This window comes from Cervus canadensis, chromosome 12 (assembly GCF_019320065.1).
Source record: "Cervus canadensis isolate Bull #8, Minnesota chromosome 12, ASM1932006v1, whole genome shotgun sequence".
NCBI lineage: Eukaryota > Metazoa > Chordata > Mammalia > Artiodactyla > Cervidae > Cervus > Cervus canadensis.
In genome coordinates, this window is record NC_057397.1 from 44,571,460 (window position 1) to 44,593,629 (window position 22,170).

Below are 22,170 nucleotides of genomic sequence, written 5' to 3' on the forward strand. Positions count from 1 at the left end.
CCTAAAGCAGGTAGCAAATAAACACACAGTTGGCATTTCAACAAAATTTTCTCTCCTTTTGGAGACAGAGCATGCCAAGTAAAAACCACAATAAAAGAAATCTTAATTTTCATCTATTTACAGCAAGAGATAAGCTAAATGTCTTCTCATTCTAACTTCAGTTCTAGTTCAGTTCAGTTCAGTCACTTAGTCTTGTCTGAGTCTTTGTGACCTCATGGACTGCAGCACACCAGGCCTCCCTGTCCATCACCAACTCCCAGAGTTTACTCAGACTAATATCCATCAAGTTGGTGATGCCATCCAACCATCTCATCCTTTGTCATCTCCTTCTCCTCCCACCTTCAATCTTTCCCAGCATCAGGGTCTTTTCAAATGAGTCAGCTCTTCGCATCAGGTGGCCAAAGTATTGGAGTTTCAGCTTCAGCATCAGTCTTTCCAATGAATATTCAGGACCAATTTCCTTTAGGATTGACTGGTTGGATCTCCTTGCAGTCCAAGAGACTTTATTGGGACTCAAACTAAAATTTTAAAATTGAGCTCAAATGGTAACTTTTATGTTTAATTTGTACCACAGATGGACTGAACTTGGTATTTTCATCTGCAAGAATGTTTAAACCTTTTTCTCCTAAAAGGGTAATGAAATGAACAAAACAATCAGTGATCAAATTTAGAAATTTATTTACAAAAGTTAATTATTTTTGCTTTTAAAAAACAATTATTCAATTCATGAATAACCAAAAACAAATCTCATCAAAATGTATTACAATAGTCTTTCACAGAATCAATAGCTTTTTTAAAAACCACCAGTGAATACTTTAATGTAAAACCACAGTGTAAAAAATAGGAACTTTAATTCTAGTGACTAGACTGAAAGCAGATAAATAATCTTCTTCAAAGGGAAAAAATAACTTGAGGGGAAAAAAAACGGTGTAACATGTGTAAAGCCGGAAATTTAAATATCAGTTTAGTTCCTCATTGCTAACATGGCATTTATATCCCAGATGAGATTTCGTAATTGATCCATAATTTGCTTCAGCTGTTGATTCTTCTGTTTGAGTTTCTGCAGAAACAAAAGAATTTATCAAAAAATGTTTCATGAAATACAGACCATGAAGATATAAGATTAAAATGTCATAAGTCAGAACTCTAATGAACCAGACAGAAATTAATCCTTAAGGCATAGTAGGAGTAGGAAATGGCAACCCACTGCAGTATTCTTGCCTGGAAAATTCCATGAACAGAGGAGCCTGGTGGGCTATAGTCTGTGGGGTCCCAAAGAGTCAGACACAACTGAGGGACTAAGCGTGGACTTCCTTAAGGCAGAAGGTCTCAATACTTTTCTGGCTGCAAACATCCACTGAAAGGCATAATAAATTCTAATTCAGCCTACAGAGCCTATGGCTCCAGCCCCTACCTCCTTTTCCTCCTCCACTCGAACCACCAAAGAAAATAAGCTAAATATTCAATTATAAAACCTAAGCATATAGGTTTCCACAAGGCAGTGTGGCTTAATGGTTAAGAACACAAGCCCTAAAGCCTGGATTCTCTGGGTTTACGCTCAGCTCCTTCACTAAGTAAATATTACTTAATTTCTCTGTGCGTCAGCTTCCACAACACAAAAATGGGGATAACTGAACCTATCTCATAAGGGTTGTTATGAAGAGTAAAAGATCTGATTCACGTCAAGTGTTAGCAGTGCGCCTGGCATACAAGTAAGTTAAAGTGAGTGAAAAGTCAAAGTATTAGTTGCTCAGTTGTGTCGGACTCTTTGAGACCCCATAGACAACAGCCTGCCAGGCTCCTCTGTCCATGTGATTCTCCACACAAGAATACTGGGGTGGGTAGACGTAAGCATTCAACAAATGTTACTGGTAGGCACAGAACATAAACTGTCAACAGAGAATATAAAGTATGATAAAAATGCAATTGATCTTTCAAACATGTGGCAGAAGTCACTAATTTCTCTCAGCATGAAGTGCAATCTACTTCTAATTCTGAAAACAGGATGCCACAGCCCTGATAGAATCTTATTCATAACTGAGATTTGCTAGATGCCCTGAGTGCACATGGCATGTGTCTGTTATCTCCAGATCTGGCTCTCTACCCGACCACAGTTTATAAACTTATTAAGCATCTTTTCTTCAAATCATATGTAGTAAATGTCTGTGTAGATAAAACAAGATCAGAACAGAGAATTTCAAAGTGTTCACTAGTTGTTATAGTAATCATTACTGTTAAGTGACCTCTTGGAAACATTACGTTTGGAAGTAATACATTTAGTTAGATAATTTTAAAGACACTACATTAAAATACCTCCAGATCAAGGTGTACATGTTCATTATAAAGAGACCTAGAAATCTTAATTTTGATTTATTAAAGAGCAAACTGAGATAAAATAAATTGCTCATATTCTGTCTAGAGTTAGAGAGGTAACAGGAGGAAAGAAGCCAAAAGGAAGGAGGAAGAAATTCCTATTGGTATTTAACTTCTTAAAAGGCCAAGTTTGGTGAAAGAAGCTTAGTGATCACATTTTCAGTATTCATTAAGAAGTAACTGGAAGTAATAAAATTATATTAATGAGTGGTTAAAAAGAGACTTTCAAATCAGTATCAAAACAGGTTACAGATGGTTCCCACAATGGTTTCATCAATGGAATAAATGCTACTTTCAAGAATGCTCACTGGGAAATATAAATTCTGGTATTAAAAAATTTAGCTTCACTAACTCAAAAAATAAAGAGAACTAAAAAAAGGGAGGATATTTTCAAGGTAATATTCAACTCTAGGGAACAGTAAAAATTTGTTATTTAAAGAATGCCATATTATAAGGCATTAGGATAGTTTGTCTCAAAGAGACCACTAAGTTTTAAATTAAAAAAAATTAGCATACAACTAAAAAATACCTGGGGCCAAAACATCATGAAAATATCAACACCAAAGCTGACAGCTATGCTTATTAGTGGTTAAACTGTAAATAAATTTTCATGACATGATACAGGATTTAATATATACAATCTTGCCACTGATTGACTTTAACAGAGGTTGACAGCTGCTATTATCAAAATCCATCAGCTGTGCCTAATTAGTTACATTAACAGGTGAATGTGTAAGTAGAGTACTTAAAAAAATGTTTATGCTAAGTAATACTATGTAATTTAATATTCATCCAAAGGCTGTGACAGTTGATCAAAGTAGTCTGTCCTCCATATCCATGGTTCTGTGTTAGCAGATTCAGTCAGGGGCAGATTGTGTAGTACTGTAGTATTTTATTGAAAAAAATCTGCATGTAAGTGGACCCACACTATCCAAATCTGTGTTGTTCAAGGGGCAACTGTGGTTGAAAAATCAAACCAATTAATTTCGACTTTTAATAGCATCTGTGTAATTATGTAATTAAATTGTTGCGTAGTCGCTCAGTCATGTCTGACTCTTTTGTGACCCTCCTCTGTCCACGGGATTCCCCAGGCAAGAATACTAGAGTGGGTTGCTATTTCCTTCTCCAGGGGATCTTCTCAACCCAGGGACTGAACCCGCATCTCCTACATTGGTTGGAAGATTCTTTACCACTAAGCCACCAGGAAAGCCCGTAGACCAACATTTTACCATCTGAAGGTGGTTATTTAAAATAAACATTTTTCACAGAAACACTCAGGTATGTGTGCCATTAAGACAGAAAAATATATCAGTTGTTCATGAGTTTACTCAGTGTTTTATAATTTTTCAATTATATTTTAATCTTATATTCCAGAAGGGAGGTACAAAATCTGAAGAAGTAGAGGAAAGGGAAAAAGAATTAGTAGCAGTAATTATACATAAGATAACATGGTTAACAGGATATGTATTATGTTTAATTCACATTTATGATGCTTTATTTAAGGAATGAGTTAAAAACCTCTTTGGGTCAAAAAATCTACTTTGGTTTTTAGTTGTTAACTTTATTCTCTTTTGCCTTTTTAAGGGGAATTTCAATTTGAGTTAACCAAATCTTAGGCCTCTCCCCTTTAAAAATAAAATATATATATATATATTTTTTTTCTTTTTTTTCCAAACTTTACACTTTTTAGGATGGACCTAGAGAGTGTCATTCAGAGTGAAGTAAGCCTCTCCTTTTTTTTTTTTTTGTCTCTGTTTATCACTTAGTTCTTCAGTCTTTCCTCAAATTAGACTAACAATTTCCAGGAAGTAAGAGAGAGCCACAAGGCCAATCAAATGAATACTTCTCCTGCCACTCAAGAGAAGATACCTTCTCTCTAAATTCTCTTCAAAATTTTTTCCAATGGAAATATAGGGCTAAGCTTTACATCTGTTTAATTTAAAACATTTAAAGGATTCTTTCCTTTTTGTAATAATCTTCAATTCAATACCATGTTAACTGAAACAAGTTTTACCCCAAAGCCAGAGGCACATACAACAGCAAATTCAACAGATTCAAATGGTTTAATCAAAATCAAAGAGCATTCTCAAATGCCTGAAGTAGAAATGGGAACAGAATTTAAAATATGGGTTTTTCCTTCAGAAATACTGTTTTGTGTACTGAAATAAACTTACCACAGATAAACACTGTGGACTAAATACGTGTTTCTTTTTTTTCTCAAACCCAAATAAAATGGCAGGAGGGGACTGCAAAGGCTATAAATTAACGTGGAGAAAAATGATCAGAAAGGAGACAATAGCAGATGCCAGGTGGCACATTTTAAGGTGGGGCATAGAAGGGGAATAGTAAATGAGAGGAATGTTAAATGGCATGGGAGGAAACCACTGTACCACCCAGAAGGATGCCACTGAGAATGGCTGATCCTCCACGGAGAACTGGAGGCAAGTGCCACGGCAAAGTCTGCTGTGAGGCCTGGGGACCAAAGCTGGAGGGGAAGAGCTACAGAAGCAAGTGAGAGCCTAGGTGCTCATTCCTACTTCTCACCAACATGGGACTGAGTCCCCTCTCCAGGGTTCCATACCCACTCCCCCTTTCAGGGAACCAGGTTTGTTTCTTATGAACTGAATAGCTGGGATTTGGAGATTGAGTGCCACCAGCAGAGCAGAAGGCAAGAAGACAAGAGACTCTCCCTCCGTGTAGGACACTGGAAGATTCTGAACAGCCCTAAAGAAAAAAAATCTCAGCAAATGATCCTTGGTCCCCCAAAGAAAAAAGCCAGCTTGTTTCCAATCTTGCTATGATGAAAGCCAACTCACAAAGCCTATGATTAGGGTCTTAGTGCCTCACTCCCAAATAGAAATGGCTCATGTTTAAGCATCAGATGCTCCACAGATCTCTGATCCTCCATCTACAAAGACAACAAAACATAACAGGGGTTGATAAGCTATGGCACATGACCTGTTTTTGTAAGGCCTGTGAACTAAGGATGGTTTTTACATCAGAACAAGGACCACCATGTCTCACAAAGCCTAAAAATATTTATAACTACACTCTTTAAAATCTACCAAATGCCATATGAGAAGATTATGGAAGAACACCTTCTAATTTCTGAGGGAAATTAATTTACAACATATAATTTTATATCCAGCCAAACAATCAACTGGACAGATACACAAAGACTAAAAACTTAAGTCCCTGCATTTCTCCTGAAGGAGCCACTGATGTATGAACCTTACAAACAAGGGAGGAAATAAGCCAAGAAAGAGGAAGATGGGAGACTAAGGAGATAGTAAAATTAACTGAAGAGGTAAAGGAAAGGCCCAGGACAGTAGGTGAATACCAGGTTTAGTGAGCATTCAATTGAGACCTAGCAAAGACGGAGGACTCTGGGGGCGGCGGCGGGGGGGCGGGGGGGGCGGGGGCGCGGTGGAATGGGGAGAACAAACCTGTAAGTCATCTGATAATTTGATGCTGTAAAGTTGGAAAACAGTACTGAGCTGCTCCCACAGATGCAAAAGAACTAATAAAAATTTTTCAAAATTACAGAACTATTAACTCTAGGAAAACAAAAAATTGTTCAAGGAAATATAACTCTGGTTTCCTATGTGGTTTAGCAATAAACAGTATCTATGTGCCATAATAATATAAACACAGAATATTTACTGAATCCCAATTATGACATAACCACAATGAAAGAATTGGGGGGAAGGAAAGAGGTAGGTGGGTCCTAGACAGAGACCATAAACAGACCTACATCCTCATGTGGAGAAATACTTTTACATATCAAAAGCTTTGTATCAATTATATCCTTTTCTTAAAATTCACAAAATTCTAGCTAGTAAGAGTTTTTTGATTACACACTGTCAAGGAACTACTATATTCTGATTATTTGAAAGGTCATTTAAAAAAAAAATCAAGAATAGGCCATTTCAAAACCATATTAGAAAAAGGGAGAAACTTAGAGAAATAGGAAGTGAAATGAAACTTATCTTTAGAGAAATGATCTCATTCTGAAGCTTTTCTCTCCCCCGCCCCACCAAAATATCGTATCTTCTAGGTTAGAGAACAAACTACATTTAAGTCACATGTAGCATTCTGAAATCAAAGTTATCATCACAATGGTGTTTTATTTACATGTACATTTCATTTTATAACTAACATCCTTACTACAGAGAAAAATAATAGAACACATCCACTGTGAATTAATATATAAGATTACCCACCGAAACATATATAACACTTCTTAATATACGGATGTCTCATCTCTCTGGACTACCAAACACCACTTACTCTTCAAGATCTAACTTGTTTCCCCTCCTAATCCCTACTGTAAATTCTTTATGCTTATTACTGTCATTTTGCTGAAAATATTCTTAATGTATAGTTAGTTCACCTCATGAACTCTTCTTAAATGTTATTTTAGAAAAATCTATCTTTTTTTTTCTGAGTTTTGATGTATATTTTTCTTTTAGTTTTCTAATATTTTGTTTTACAAGTCTTATTTTCAACTCTGAAATTCATTTTGACACATGGTGTAATGTAAAAACTAGCTAAAATTTCCCCAAAATGTCTATTTTTAAAGACTAATTTTCCACATAATCCCTCTTATATCATATTAAATTCTCATATATTACTATAATAGTAAGACAGTTTTTCTGAATATTATTTCACTAATCTGTCTGTATAATCACAAGGGATTTGATTTAGGTCATAACTGAATGGTCTAGTGGTTTTCCCTACTTTCTTCAATTTAAGTCTGAATTTGGCAGTAAGGAGTTCATGATCTGAGCCACAGTCGGCTCCCAGTCTTGTTTTTGCTGACTGTATAGAACTTCTCCATCTTTGGCTGCAAAGAATATAATCAATCTGATTTCAGTATTGACCATCTGGTGATGTCCATGTGTAGAGTCTTCTCTTTATGTTGTTGGAAGAGGGTGTGTGTTATGACCAGTGCATTCTCTTGGCACAACTCTATTAGCCTTTGCCCTGCTTCATTCTGTACTCCAAGGCCAAATTTGCCTGTTACTCCAAGTATTTCTTGACTTCCCACTTTTGCATTCCAGTCCCCTATAATGAAAAGGACATCTTTTTTGGGTGTTAGTTTTAGAAGGTCTTGTAGGTCTTCATAGAACCGTTCAACTTCAGCTTCTTCAGCGTTACTGGTCAGGGCATAGACTTGGATTACTGTGATAGTGAATGGTTTGCCTTGGAAATGAACAGAGATCATTCTGTCGTTTTTGAGATTGCATCCAAGTATTGCATTTTGTACTCTTGTTGACTATGATGGCTACTCCATTTCTTCTAAGGGATTCTTGCCCACAGTAGTAGATATAATGGTCATCTGAGTTAAATTCACCCATTCCAGTCCATTTTAGTTTGCTGATTCCTAAAATGTTGACATTCCCTCTTGCCATCTCCTGTTTGACCACTTCCGATTTGCCTTGATTCATGGACCTAACATTCCAGGTTCCCTATGCAATACTGCTCTTTACAGCACCAGACTTTGCTTCTATCACCATTCACATCTACAACTGGATAGTGTTTTTGCTTTGGCTCTGTGTCTTCATCCTTTCTGAACTGTGGACGGAGATTCGTGACACTGTACAGTAGACAGGGATCAAGACCGTCCCCAAGAAAAAGAAATGCAAAAAAGCAAGATGGCTGTCTGAGGAGGCCTTACAAATAGCTGTGAAAAGAAGAGACGTGAAAAGCAAAGGAGAAAAGGAAAGATATATCCATTTGAATGCAGAGTTCCAAAGAATAGCAAGGAGAGATAAGAAAGCCTTCCTCAGAGATCAATGCAAAGAAACAGAGAAAAACAATAGAATAGGAAAGACTAGTGATCCCTTCGAGAAATTTAGAGATACCAAGGGAACATTTCATGTAGAGATGTGCTCAATAAAGGATATAAATGGTATGGACCTAACAGAAGCAGAAGATATTAAGAAGAGGTGGCAAGAATACACAGAAGCTGGACAAAGCTGGACAAAATGGCTGGAGCTTCAGCTGCTATTCTGTAACACAAAAGTGAAAGTGAAGTCGTTCAGTCGTGTCCGACTCTTTGCCACCCCATGGACTGTAGCCTACCAGGCTCCTCCGTCCATGGGATTCTCCAGGCAAGAATACTGGAGTGGGTTGCCATTTCCTTCTCCAGGGGATCTAAGGATACACAGAAGAACCATGCAAAAGAGATCTTCACGACCCAGATAACCATGATGGTGTGATCACCCACCTAGAGCCAGACATCCTGGAATGTGAAGTCAAGTGGGCCTTAGGAAGCATCACTGTGAACAAAGCTAGTGGAGGTGATGGAATTCCAGCTGAGCTATTTCAAATCCTAAAAGATGATGCTGTGAAAGTGCTGCACTCAATATGCCAGCAAATTTGGAAAACTCAGCAGTGGCCACAGGACTGGAAAAGGTCAGTTTTCATTCCAGTCCCAAAAAAAGGCAATGCCAAAGAATGCTCAAACAACCGCACAATTGCACTCATCTCACACACTAGTAAAGTAATGCTCAAAATTCTCCAAGCCAGGCTTCAGCAATACATGAACAGTGAACTTCCAGATGTTCAAGCTGGATTTAGAAAAGGCAGAGGAACCAGAGATCATATTGCCAACATCTGCTGGATTATCGGAACAGCAAGAGAGTTCCAGAAAAACATCTATTTTTGCTTTATTGACTATGCCAAAGACTTTGACTGTGAGGATTACCACAAACTGTGGAAAATTCTTAAAGAGATGGCAATACCAGAACACCTGACCTGCCTCTTGAGAAACCTGTATGCAGGTCAGGAAGCAACAGTTGGAACTAGACATGGAACAACAGACTGGTTCCAAATAGGGAAAGAAGTACATCAAGGCTGTATATTGTCACCCTGCTTATTTAACTTATATGCAGAGTACATCATGAGAAACGCTGGGCTGGAGGAAGCACAAGCTGGAATCCAGACTGCCAGGAGAAATATCAATAACCTCAGATATGTGGATAACACCACCCTTATGGCAGTAAGTGAAGAAGAACTAAAGAGCCTCTTGATGAAAGTGAAAGAGGAGAGTAAAAAAATTGGCTTAAAATTCAACATTCAGAAAACTAAGATCATGGCAAATAGATGGGGAAACAGTGGAAACAGTGGCTGACTTTATTTTTCTGGGCTCCAAAATCACTGCAGATGGTGACTGCAACCATGAAATTAAAAGACACTTACTCCTTGGAAGAAAAGATATGACCAAACTACATGGCATATTAAAAAGCAGAGACATTACTTTGTCAACAAAGGTCCGTCTAGTCAAGGCTATGGTTTTCCCAGTGGTCATGTATGGATGTAAGAGTTGGACTATAAAGAAAGCTGAGGCCGAAGAATTGGTGCTTTTGAATTGTGGTGTTGGAGAAGACTCTTGAGAGTCCCTTGGATTGCAAGGAGACCCAACCAGTCCATTCTAAAGGAAATCAGTCCTGAATATTCATTGGAAGGACTGATGTTGAAGCTGAAACTCCAATACTTTGGCCACCTGATGCAAAGAGCTGACTCATTTGAAAAGACCCTGATGCTGGGAAAGATTGAAGGTGGAAGGAGAAGGGGACGATAGAGGATAAGACGGTTGAATGGCATCACTGACTCAATGGACATGGCATGCCTGGCATGTTAAAGTCCACAGGTCACAAAGAGTCAGACACGACTGAGCAACTGAACTGAACTGAATCTGTCTGTTCTTATGCCAGTATTTCACACTTAATTATTGTTTTTATAATATGCTTCATCTAACATTTTAATTTTTGAAGCAAAGAGTCTGTTCGTTTTATTACTTACTGGATTTTTAAATTATATGTATTTGAGTATGCTCTCAAGGAAAAAAGTTCCAATTTTTTATTTGTTTTTTGATTGGTATTGCACTAAAATCTTACTATTTTGTGCAATTTCAAGAGAATTCACATTTATGCTTGGAGTGTTACTAACACTATTCTGTAAAGCAATTATCCTTCAATTAAAAAATAAATAAAAAACTGAAATAATCAAGACTGGCATTTTTAGAGTAGTTATTGCCCATGTCAGAATGTCATGTGTTTTTTCAACTGTTCACAATTTCTTTATGAGTCTGGCTAAGGGTTTATGAATTCTGTTTATCTTTTCAAAGAACCAGCTTTTCATTCATCTGTGCAACTGTTTTCTTTGTCTCTTTTTCATTTATTTTTGCTTTGATCTTTATGATTTCTTTCCTTTTACTAACTTTAGGTTTTATCTGATCTTTCTTTAGTTGTTTTAGTTGTAAGGTTAGGTTCTTTATTTGGGATTTTTCTTGGGAAGGGGTAGATAGGGAGTTTGGGTTGGACATGTATAGACTTCTGTATTTAAAATGGATAACAAAAAAGACCTACTGTACAACACATGGAATTCTGCTCAATGATATGCGGCAGCCGGAATGGGAGGGCAGTTTGGGGGAGAATGGATACAGTGTAAGTCTGGCTGAGTCCCTTTGCTGTTCACCTCAAACTATCATAACATTGTTCATCAGCTGTAGTCCAATATAATATAAAAAGTTTTACCAAAAAAAATCCTTTTATATATATTAAGTTCAGTCTCATCTATTATGGAAATCCTAACTACTTAATATTTGTTGTTGCAGTTGTGAAAAGGATCTTATAATCTGACTGGTTTATGACATTATAGGAAAATGGTATAAATCTTTAAGCTCTTTTATCAAATACTTATTGCCTCTACTTGTTAAATCAGTGAGCTGCTTTGAGCTTCATAAGCTTAAGCTATAATGTTATGTACTACCTTAACAAACTTAAATTTGTATACAATAACTTCTGTTTTATAAAGTTTGTTTCACTGGCTACAATTTCTAAAATAGCCTCAAACACAGTAGTATAAGGCATCTTATTTTATTCATGTTTTTAATATGACTGGAGAAGGAAATGGCAACCCACTCCAGTGTTCTTGCCTGGAGAATCCCAGGGAGGGAGGAACCTGGTGGGCGGCCGTCTATGGGGTCGCACAGAGTCAGACACGACTGAAGCGACTTAGCAGCAGCAGCAGCAATATGACTAGTTCTGTGTTTCATTTCTATGAAAAATGTTGGCTACATATCTGAAATAAAAAGTTTTTTTTAAAGACTATCACATTAATAATGTTAAGCATTCTTTGAGTCAGCAACATTTGAAGTCTATCAAATGTCTTTTAGATATGAGGAAAAAATTTTTTTCAGTTTAGCCTACAGACCTTATATAAGTAAACTAAGTTATCCTCCTCCACCTCAGAAAACCTTCTTTGGCTGTGGTAGATTAATTAATGTCCTGATGAATTCTATTAACTAGCATTAAGAATTTCAGGAGTGAGGCAGGAGGTGGGGGCACTTATTTGTGAGTAAAGCACCAAGACTGTAGTTTTATTTTGTGTGCCGTTTGTTAGCCATGCTTCTATCCCAGAATGGACTGACAACATCCCTTGTTTCCCTATGTTTCAAGAGAACTATCTGAACATTATCTTCTGAACTTCTGAAAGTACTCAGCAATAAATTCAAGTTAGGAACTTTTGTGGGCTGAAGGGTAGGATGGGGTAGTGCTTTGATAACTCTCAATTTCTTATTCAGCTGTTGAGACATTTCACATCTCCTACTTATAAAGTATTATCATTTGCTGCTCCAAATATGCTGTAACCTAGAGAGCTACAATTTTGCCTAGAAAAGAAAATGTAAATGGATTGTGACAGAGTGCCTACGAGGCCTTTCTAAGAGCTTTATTGCCTGAATTCGGTGATCTTCTGACTAACCAAATGGCATTTCTGTTTACCTTTGCGTTTTGGGTTGTTCTCTAAGTAGGTTAAATTTGCCACAGAAACAACTGCAGGTAATTCTATAATTCAAATTATGTTTTTGAGTTACACAGACTCCCTTGTAATTTTTATCAATAATTCAGAAATGTAAGACATACAGACTAGCAACTCACTTTATTGACTTCAGCAATTTCTCGCCTCTCTTCACTAGCAAAACGAGGTGGGCCAGCCCGATCATCATTCTTTGAGCCATCTTCTTCCACATATGGAATAAGTTGCTGAGAGTGAGAGACACAAGTTAAAAGTCAAACATATGACACACAATTTCCAATTATACTGGCATTGATAATGCATCCAGTTAAGATCAATTTTTATACTTTTATTACAAAAATACATTTTAATTCAAGTGATGGCCTAAAATAAAAGCATTAGAAGTATATATCATTTCAATGCATTCTGTACGTTTGCTTTTTTGGGTTTCTTTTGCAAAATAGTCCTTTTACCAAAATTAGTTATCACATGTAATTAAGAAATATCCTACTCAATCAGCAAATATTTAATTGGCAGACACTGGGTGAGGAGACACTGCAAAAATAATGACAAATAAGATACAAGTCCTACCCTTGAGAACTTTATGTCCATTCAGCTAGAATAGGCTTTCCTTCATCTATACTAGAAAGAAAGGAACTTCATGGACATATATTATATAATTGTGACTTACTTGCTATCAAAGTGTCTACATAGATCTCTAGATGTCTTTTAGTTGGGAGAAAGTTTTTTTTGTAAGAGAAAAAGTTTACATAGCAATGAAACTTCCAGAAGAATTGTAATTAAATATGTATGGGTTTGTGATGACATTTGTTTGATGAAACCCCTTGTAGGGTCAACAGAGACTGTCTCTTCCATCTTATATTACCAGTTCAGGAACGGGACAGAGGTAAGTAATTGGTATAACCAGTAATCAATCTGGCCAAACTTCTGTGAATTCTTGGGACAAATACAAATTTGCCTACATCCACAACTACTTTCTTCCTTTCCTCTCTCCAAATGCAGACAGTGGTCCTTCATCTCAAATACATTTAGTCTTCATTCCTGTATACTGATTCCTCTGCCCTCCTGTCTTCATTATTTGTTTCCCCCAACCTTGCCTGACTGTTTTCTTCCTTTTTCATCTAAACAAGAGCTCCCATTTGGAAGGGAAAAAAAAAAAACCAAAACCACCAAACCCTCAACTCTATCCCTCCTACCACCTACTGCTTTCTTCTTTTTAGTCTAGGCTTCTTGAAAGATGGATATCCACTTGTTGGCTTCAGTTCCTTACTTCCTGTTTAATCTTCAGCTCACTGTGATCTGACTTCTGTTGCTACCTTTCCACCAAAGCTCCGACCAAATATACCAACAATTTTCCTCTAGCAAAATCTGCTGGACAGTTTTCATTCCTTATTTTCCTTGACTTTTCTGCAGCCTCTGTCAGAGTCCACCATATTTCTGACCCTCCACATCTCTGACCACTTTTTTTCAGGCTGTATTGAAGTTTACCCTTTCTCTGTTCACCTCATACATGCTGATCACTCAAATAAGAAAGCACTGATGACATGAAACTGTTCTTCATATGCAGTGAGAGAACATCTAACCCCACTCCCTGCCACCAGCTACCTCTGGGGGCAGAGATTATCACTTGTCAATAGGAAAGGACCACCTATAAAAATAACCATACACCTGATTAACTAAAATATACCTATGATCCAAGATTAAACTTAAATATGTTTAAAAACGAGAGTGATTCTACTAAGATAATTTAATAATGGTGAAAATGGTTATAACCTTTTATCCATAAAGAACTTACATGAAAACCACTGTAAAAGTATTTTACAATATTATTAAAATGTCTACTAAAACATCATGCACTGATTTAATTAAAATGACACTGACAGCAATAATAAAAGTTGCCACAGATAATCTCCCCCAACAACAAAAATTCGCTATCAGCCTAGATGCTAAAGTCTGCAAGAAATTATCACATGAAAAGACAGCACTACACAGTACTATATATATATACACTCACACACATATGTATCTCACAATTTCATCTTTTCTAGTCAAAAGTAAAACCAGTATGATCAAAATCTGGAAATACTGTGAAAATAGAAGAGAAAAAGGGAAAAAATTACAAACATCCTAAGACTCTTACATTCACCCTCCCTCGACCACTAAAACTTGCCTCTACTGGAATGGGATCCATCCCTCCGCAGTTTTCATTGCATTTATCATAGACCAATCTCAGCTTCCTGAAGAGAATAGAAAGTTGGCGAAGATGATCCTGTAGTTTTGCTAACCGGTCTTGGTATGTTCCAGTATGGTAAGTGACACCATTTGGCAGCTTCTCGGAGAAAAAACCAAAAACGTAAAGTAATGAAAATCAAGATTTTCTTTAAGCAAAGCTAAGGAACAGAAACAATCTTTGAGCAATGCATAAAAGCAAGCTGTTCTTCACAATGAATCAAGTGCAACTTTAACAGTAATACATGCTCATTTATTAATTAGCTCCTTGGCATACTGTCAAGCAGTTCTAGAAAAGACTTTGTGATAAGCCTTTCTGATAAGTTGAAATGCTTTCTGCCTCTAACTTTTGATTATATGTATACCACAGTTTTGTATTATAACTAAAAAGAATACACAATTTTAATATCACTTATGATAATGTAAAAGCAGCAAGGTGCTGAACTCAACCAGGAAGTGAATTCAAAAAATTCAAAATATAATTTAAAGAAAAAGAAGAAAAGGAAAAAAATGAAGATCAGGACTTTTCAGTAGAAGAAAAAGAAGAGTATGCTACCGTTGTTGCAAAAATAATCTCAAGATACGTTAACTATGATAATTAAGATGCTCTAGGCATGCATTAAAACATAAAGCTGTCACAAAAAGTTTTACTTTAAAAAGAAATCAATAGCAGGGGATCTATAGTAGCAAGTCAATCTGTACTTGAACATCTTTCATAAATTACTGCAAGTAACTGCTATGATCATAACTCTGTCTTGGATGCTTATATATTTTTATTCAGGAATTTTACCAAAAGAAGTCAAAATACATACTGAAATGACAAAAATCACAGATAAATGGAGAAACTGATTACTACTTACAACTAAATGCACATTTTGTGTAGTGCTGAAACTTATAAAATCTTCTTCTCTCTGTACATCTTTACAATATTTTATTCCCACAATTTGATCTGTGAAATTATCCTAAAACTAGAATTAACAAAATTTGTACTATGGTTTCTAGTATACAAGGTAATTTCATTATAATCACTAATTCATACACTTATCTTGAGGATTATAAAGTGACTTAAAATCAAAACTCCAACTAATGTCTAATAGCTAGAAGATCAATCCAGTCTTTTCTAAACCTCACTTCATTCATTTTTTCTTTTCTAAACAACTGAGGTAGGAATCAAATAAAGCCTGATACAGTGTTCAGAGAAGAAGAAATAAGAGCCACTATTGTTCCAAGTAGGTAAAACCATAAACATGGAGGGAAAAAAAAAAGACTAAAGGCATATACATAGTTATACATATATAGTTATTAAAAGGTGTAATAGTTGATAAAAGATGTAATAGGAAGATAGGCTTAATAATTGATTTTCTTCTTTTACCTCATTTCTAAATTTCCTGTAATGTTATGATTTATAAGTTAAGGAGATAGATCTTTTAAAATTCTTTGAAATTAGTTTTTGTAATATTAGGATTTTTGGAAACTTTCAAGCATTAAAACATTCTGAGGATGATATCGCAAAGAAGAGTGATATAGTAATAAAGACTGAATTAGTGAAAACAGTTTAAAGGACAAAAGCATTGAAGGTTCACCCCCCACAATACTATGTAGCATTTCTCACGATCTTTCAATTCATGAACTTTCAAAAACATTAAAAAATAAGAAAAAAATTTCAAAGGATCACTGCTTTCTTATTTGGGTGACAATAAGAAATATAATAATTACACTTTACATACAGAAGCAGGCTATACCTTTATTATGGTACTACATTTTTTGTACCTACATTGTAGATACTACATACTTTGCCTATATTTTGTGTTTAATAAAGACTAGAAGATATTCACATTTATATCTCTATTTAGCATAGTGCACATGTGTAAGAGTATGTTTTGTATGTATCTAATAAACATGATCCAAGGATCATCTGCAAGGAGATCCAACCAGTCCATCCTAAAGGAAATCAGTCCTGAATACTCACTGGAAAGATTGATGCTGAAGCTGAAATCTCCGATACTTTGGTCACCTGATGCCAAGAACTGACTCACTAGAAAAGACCCTGATGCTGGGAAAGATTGAAGGTGGGAGGAGAAGGGGACGACAGAGGATGAGATGGTTGGATGGCATCACCGACTCAATGGACATGAGTTTGAGCAAGCTCCGGGAGTTGGTGATGGACAGGGAAGCCTGGCGTGCTGCAGTCCATGGGGTCGCAAAGAATCAGACATGACTGAGTGACTGAACTCAACTGAACTGTGGAGGGAGGTTAGACAGGTAGCAGATGAGGAGGAATGTTCACTGTAATGTCCCTTATTTCTGAATTCAGAATATATTTTATATTAAAAAGAAAGGTAAGATTTAAAGCATAACAAATAGAACCAAAGCAATACTTTTTCATGCAGGGAATCAACCTAGGATCTAGTGATTTGGGGGGAGACATCTGTTAGCCCCATGAAATTTTATTCAGAATGTTTCCTTATATGTGCAGTCTTCTCAGAAGAGAGTCTGTAGTTTTCATCAGATTCTCAAGAGGCTAAAGGACACCTAATAAAGAAGGACTTCTCTAAAACCAATGCTCAGAAATAACCTCAGAAGTTGGTATTTATGGCACATCATCCTTCTGGATTAATAGTATAGAAGATAATTTTAAAAACTTGAACTTAAAAATGTATTAACAAATAGTTTATATGTAGTCTTGTTTGTACCACTTCTCCTCCCAGCTTTCTATAAATTAAGGAGCACACTGTTGCTTAATTTACAGCCAATTATGATATGGCCCAAAGGGGCTTAGTGAGTTAAAACACAGAATTCACAAGAAGCACAAAGAAATAATTACTGTAGTCCTTACAAGTTGGGTTTGAATATATGTCCACATGTAATCTAGTTATTGATAGTATCTTTTGAAAGAGTTCAGTTCTTTCACTGCCAGTCATGGATGTGTATTATATCTCTGTTAATAATACAAACTGTTGATAGCAAAATAGTATAATAAAGAGGTTAGAAGCTACCAGTCATATATGATGTTGAGTAAATTCTTCTCTCTTTAAGTCTCTGTTTCCTTAACTGTAAAATAGAGATAAAAATACTTCTTAGAACTGTTCTTATAACAATGTACCCGACTAAGGAAAGTATTTGATAATTGTTAGCTATTAGCTCTACTAGTCCCATACAGCAGCTTAAAAATAAATATTTGCTAAATTCTGAGAGATAATTTAATCTGTACTTTAATCATCTTACATTTTAATCTATAAATTTTTAAAACGATTGCCAAAGATTTCACATCTCCTCTTGGATTCCCTTTTTATCTCACAGTGGCTTATTGACAGGGTCTTATATTTCCATACAGTTGTATTACTTCTAGAATCAAGAGGAAATACACCCCAATCATTTTATGTAAAAAGGCAATAAAACAATCTTTAGTGCACCAGCTAAAATAAGAGTTTGAAAGAGAGTCTGAGGACCTTTTCAAATTTACCGTACACTGACTATCACCTCTGTCACTTCACCTCTCAGAGCCATAGAAACCTCATCCATAAAACAAGAATGATATCCACATCACACAGTAAAAAGATACGCCTTAAAAATGGGTTAGTAAAATAGTAAAATGGTGCTGGAATGACATGATATCCAAACGCAAAAAAAAGAAAAAAAAAAGACAGATCCATATCTATCATTATTTTTAAAAAATAACTCCATGTGGATCATAGACCTAAATGTAAAACCTAAAACTATAAAACTTCCAGAAGAAAATATAAGTAATCTTTGGGTTAGACAAAGATTTCTAAGGTATGGCACCCAAACCCAAAATCTGTAAAAGGACAAATCAATAAATTGGATTCCATCAAAATTTAAAACATCTGTTCTTCAAAAGGCAATGTGAAGAGAATGAAAAGACATACCACAGACTGGGAGAAAGTATTGACGAAACAAAAAGACATACAATTCCAAAAAAAAAAAAAAAGGAAAAAGACAGTAACAGGTACTGGCAAGGATGAGGAAACTTTTGGAAAAGTTTCTTAAAATGGTAATCAATCATTTCCCTCATAATCCAGCAATTCCAGGCCTAGGCATCTACCTACTCAAGAGAAATGAAATACATGTTCACACAAACATTTGTAGCTGAATACTCAGAAGTATTTATAATAGCTCCAAAGTGGATGCAAACCAAATGGCCATCAACAGATACACTAATTGTGATATAGTCATACAACAGAATACTATTCAGCAATGAAAAGGAATGACCTATTGATATTTGTTGAGTGAAAGAAGCCAGATCCCCGCCCCCCCGCCCGTCCCCAATCATAGTGTATGATTTCATGTATATGAAACTCTAGAAAATGCCAACTAGCTTATGATGCCAGAAAGCAAAAGGGAGATTGCCTGTGGATGGAAAGCCAGAAGTAAAGATTTAAAAGGGGCACGGGAATGTGCTCACATCGCCACAGAGGGAACTGTGGGGTGATGGACGTTGGTTTCACAAGTACACATGTGTCAAAACTCTGAATAAATGCATTGTACTGGGAGTCAGTTATACCAAAATAAAGCTGTTAAGCAAAAATGGTAAGCAGAATCTGAATTCAACTCCTTGAACCATCACAAAATATTCTGTGGGAAAATATGAGATTAAAATAACCCAAAGGGAGTTGCGGAGTGAGGCCCACCTCCACCTTGAAAGGTACAAGAGTTCGCCTAGAGCCTAGAGAACCCAGTCGAATCTAGAAAACGCGGCTTCATTCTTTCAGAAATCCGGTCTGGAAAACATCACCTTCACATCTTGGGGACAGATACTTTATCGGGGAACGCATCTGAATGTAAATGAGGGAGACCCCATACTCGAGGATTGTCTAGGGCAGCCGCGTCGACGCCGAGGGACCTCACATAACAATTAAACCAGCTGCCCCTTCCCTCGCAGAAGCGCCTCGCTCTCTCCACGCACGGCCCGGGGTGGGGCCCGCCCTCCTTCCCACCTGCATATTCCTCAGGAGCTGGAAGATCTCCATGGTGCGGTACACGATGTCTTGGACCGTCTCCTGCCCGATTCGGCAGAGCGATGCAGTGTTGACCTCTCGGGCCGCCTGCTGGGCCTGGGGCCCGGCGAAAGGCCCGGGCGCCATGCCCGATGCCGCCAACGGAGGGGTGGACATGGCGTGGCAGCGGCGTCAGGTCAGCAGGGCTGGAGGACAGGTGTCGGGGATGTTCCCCGACGCAGCGCGGCCTCAGGCCTTTGCGTAAACAGGAGCTAGTAAGACCTGGGCGGTCTGATTTCAAAACAGCGGCCGCGACTTCCGCCACGTTGACGTAGCGCGTCGTCAGACGTCACAGGGCCCGCCCACTCGGCTGGTCCCTGGGAACCTGTGGTTCAAGGACGGCCGGGATTGGACTGGACGCGTGGGCGGGTCGGGTCGGAAGTGTTGAGCAGCCAATCACCGGGTGCACTCCAGACAGAGGGGGTGGTGCGCAGGGTGGAAGGCAGGTGGGCTTTCCCACAGTTCGTTTCCCAGTCTCAGCCAGTGGTTAAAATTCTTAGTAGAACTCTGACTTCGTGTTCATTTCCTTGCTGATTATTGCCTTGTCACAAGCCCACGACGTTTGTAGTATTACTTTCCTTTCACAGCTGGAAGGCAGACAAGCTTTCCTGATCACGGAAAGTATAAAATTAACACTTTTGTCTCTCGTGGCATACAATTCCTCTACTTCCTTCCCTTTTCTGACTTTGGCACTATGTTATATATAATTTTCAGTCTGTTTTTCTTTCTGACTTCTTGCTTTATTCACACACACCAGTTATCCTGGACTAAAATTCAAAGTTAGCACTGCCCAACTGTGGACAAATCACATCAGCTTCAACCTTTCCCAGTGTCAGGGTCTTTTCCAGTGAGTCAGTTCTTCGCATGAAGTGGCCAAAGTATTGGAGCTTCAGCTTTGGCATCAGTCCTTCCAATGAATATTCAGGGCTGATTTCCTTTAGGAGTGACTGGTTGGATCTCCTTGCAGTCCAAGAGACTCTTAAGAGTCTTCTCCAACACCACAGTTCAAAAGCATCAATTCTTTGGTGCTCAGCTTTCTTTATAGTCCAGCTCTCACATCCATACATAACTACTGGAAAAGCATAGCTTTGACTAGATGGACCTTTGTTGGCAGAGTAATGTCTCTGCTTTTTAATATGCTGTCTAGGTTGTTCATAGCTTTTCTTCCAAGGAGCAAGCATCTTTTAATTTCATGGCTGCAGTCACCATCTGTAGTGATTTTGGAGCCCAAGAAAATAAAGTCTCTCACTGTTTCCATAGTTTCCCCATCTGTTTGCATGAAGTGATGGGACCAGATGCCATGATCTTCATTTTTTTGATGTTGAGTTTCAAGCCAACTTTTTCACTCTCCTTTTTCACTTTCAAGAAAGTTTTTTAGTTCTTCTTTGCCTTCTTCTTTGCCATAAGGATGGTGTCATCTGCATATCTGAGATTATTGGTATTTCTCCTGGCAATCTTGAATCTAGCTTGTGCTTCATCCATCCCAGCATTTCGCATGATGGGAAACCTTTGGAATTGTTGATAGTATTAAGTGAGATTCTGAATATAAAATACTTATAGTTCAAAGCATAAGTATTCAATAAATATGCTCACATGTATAACAGTGAGAAGAAATAGGTAAAGTTAGAAGTAAGGAATAAAGTTGTCCTAGGACAGAGGCAATAGGAATACTAAGGGACAGAAACCAGGAAAAGAAGGCCATAATAACAAAGTTGACAATAGCCTGTGAGATTGAAGGAAAACCAAGATAATATCATACCATGGAAGTCACAGGAAGCACAGGTTATTTCAGAAAGGAGCTCTTGGTGAAAAGTGTCAGATACTGCTGTAAAAGGAGGTATCTTAATTTAAAGAATAGGAATATTCAGTGGTAAATTCTTGCCTGACATCCTGTTCAAAAAATGGTGAAGTGAGACAGCAACTATGTGTTCAGTCCAGGAACTATGCTGCCCTTTTCCTTTGCAACAGAATATTTGATTTTAATAGACATCAGGGTGAAAATATGTCTCAGTCTTCATTACATGTTGGCAAGGCTGTTTTACTGGGTCATAGCCAGTGGGTTAGAAGCATGGGTGACATGTGAGGCTATTGGTAGTTATGTCTAAAAGAAGGGAGCTGTCTGTACAGCATGATAACCAATGAAACAAACAGGCACCTGTGGAATGGGAGAAAATATTTTGCAAGCCATAATATTCACATAAGGGGCTAATATCCAAAATGTATAGGAACTTATACCACTAAATAGCAAAAGGATAAATAATTCATCTAAAAATTTGGTAGAGGCTCTCAATAGATATTTTTCTAAAGAAGATGTAAAAATGGCCAAAGAGTCCATGGGAAAATGTGCCACATCACTAACCACCAGGGAAATGCAAATCAAAATCACAAGGAGATATCACCTCGCAGCTATTAAAATGGCTATTATCAAACATAAGAGGTAGGAGTTGGCTACAGTGTGGAGAAGGGAACCTTTGTGCACTGGTGGTAGGAATGTGAATTGGAACAGCCACTGTGGAAAGAGTATGGAGGTTCCTCAAAAACTTAAAAATAAAACTACCATATTATGTAGCAATCACGTTTCTGAGTATATATCCAGAAGAATTGAAATGAGGATTTCAAAGAGATATCTACATTCCCATGTTCATTGCAGCATTATTCACAATAGCAGAGATGTAGAAATGACCCAAACAGTCATCGACAGATGAATGGACAAAGAAAATGTGATGCG

General features: G+C 37.3%; 1 protein-coding gene across 3 annotated transcripts; it reads right to left on the reverse strand.

Annotated features, from left to right (window-relative positions):
- Positions 1 to 661: 661 nt before the first annotated feature.
- MED30 (mediator complex subunit 30) lies at positions 662 to 19,729 on the reverse strand. 3 transcript variants are annotated; one of them, XM_043483942.1, is made up of 5 exons: positions 19,383 to 19,729; positions 14,369 to 14,527; positions 12,321 to 12,425; positions 5,190 to 5,281; positions 662 to 1,060 (listed from the first exon to the last, which is right to left on the reverse strand). In XM_043483942.1, exons 1-4 carry the CDS (start codon positions 19,557 to 19,559, stop codon positions 5,201 to 5,203), a joined length of 522 nt encoding a protein of 173 aa, XP_043339877.1. In that variant the 5' UTR covers positions 19,560 to 19,729; the 3' UTR covers positions 662 to 1,060; positions 5,190 to 5,200. The 3 variants fall into 3 exon arrangements, with proteins under 3 accessions (XP_043339877.1, XP_043339876.1, XP_043339875.1); XM_043483941.1 differs by lacking the exon at positions 5,190 to 5,281; XM_043483940.1 differs by lacking the exon at positions 5,190 to 5,281 and having other exon boundaries at positions 12,317 to 12,425.
- Positions 19,730 to 22,170: the final 2,441 nt, after the last annotated feature.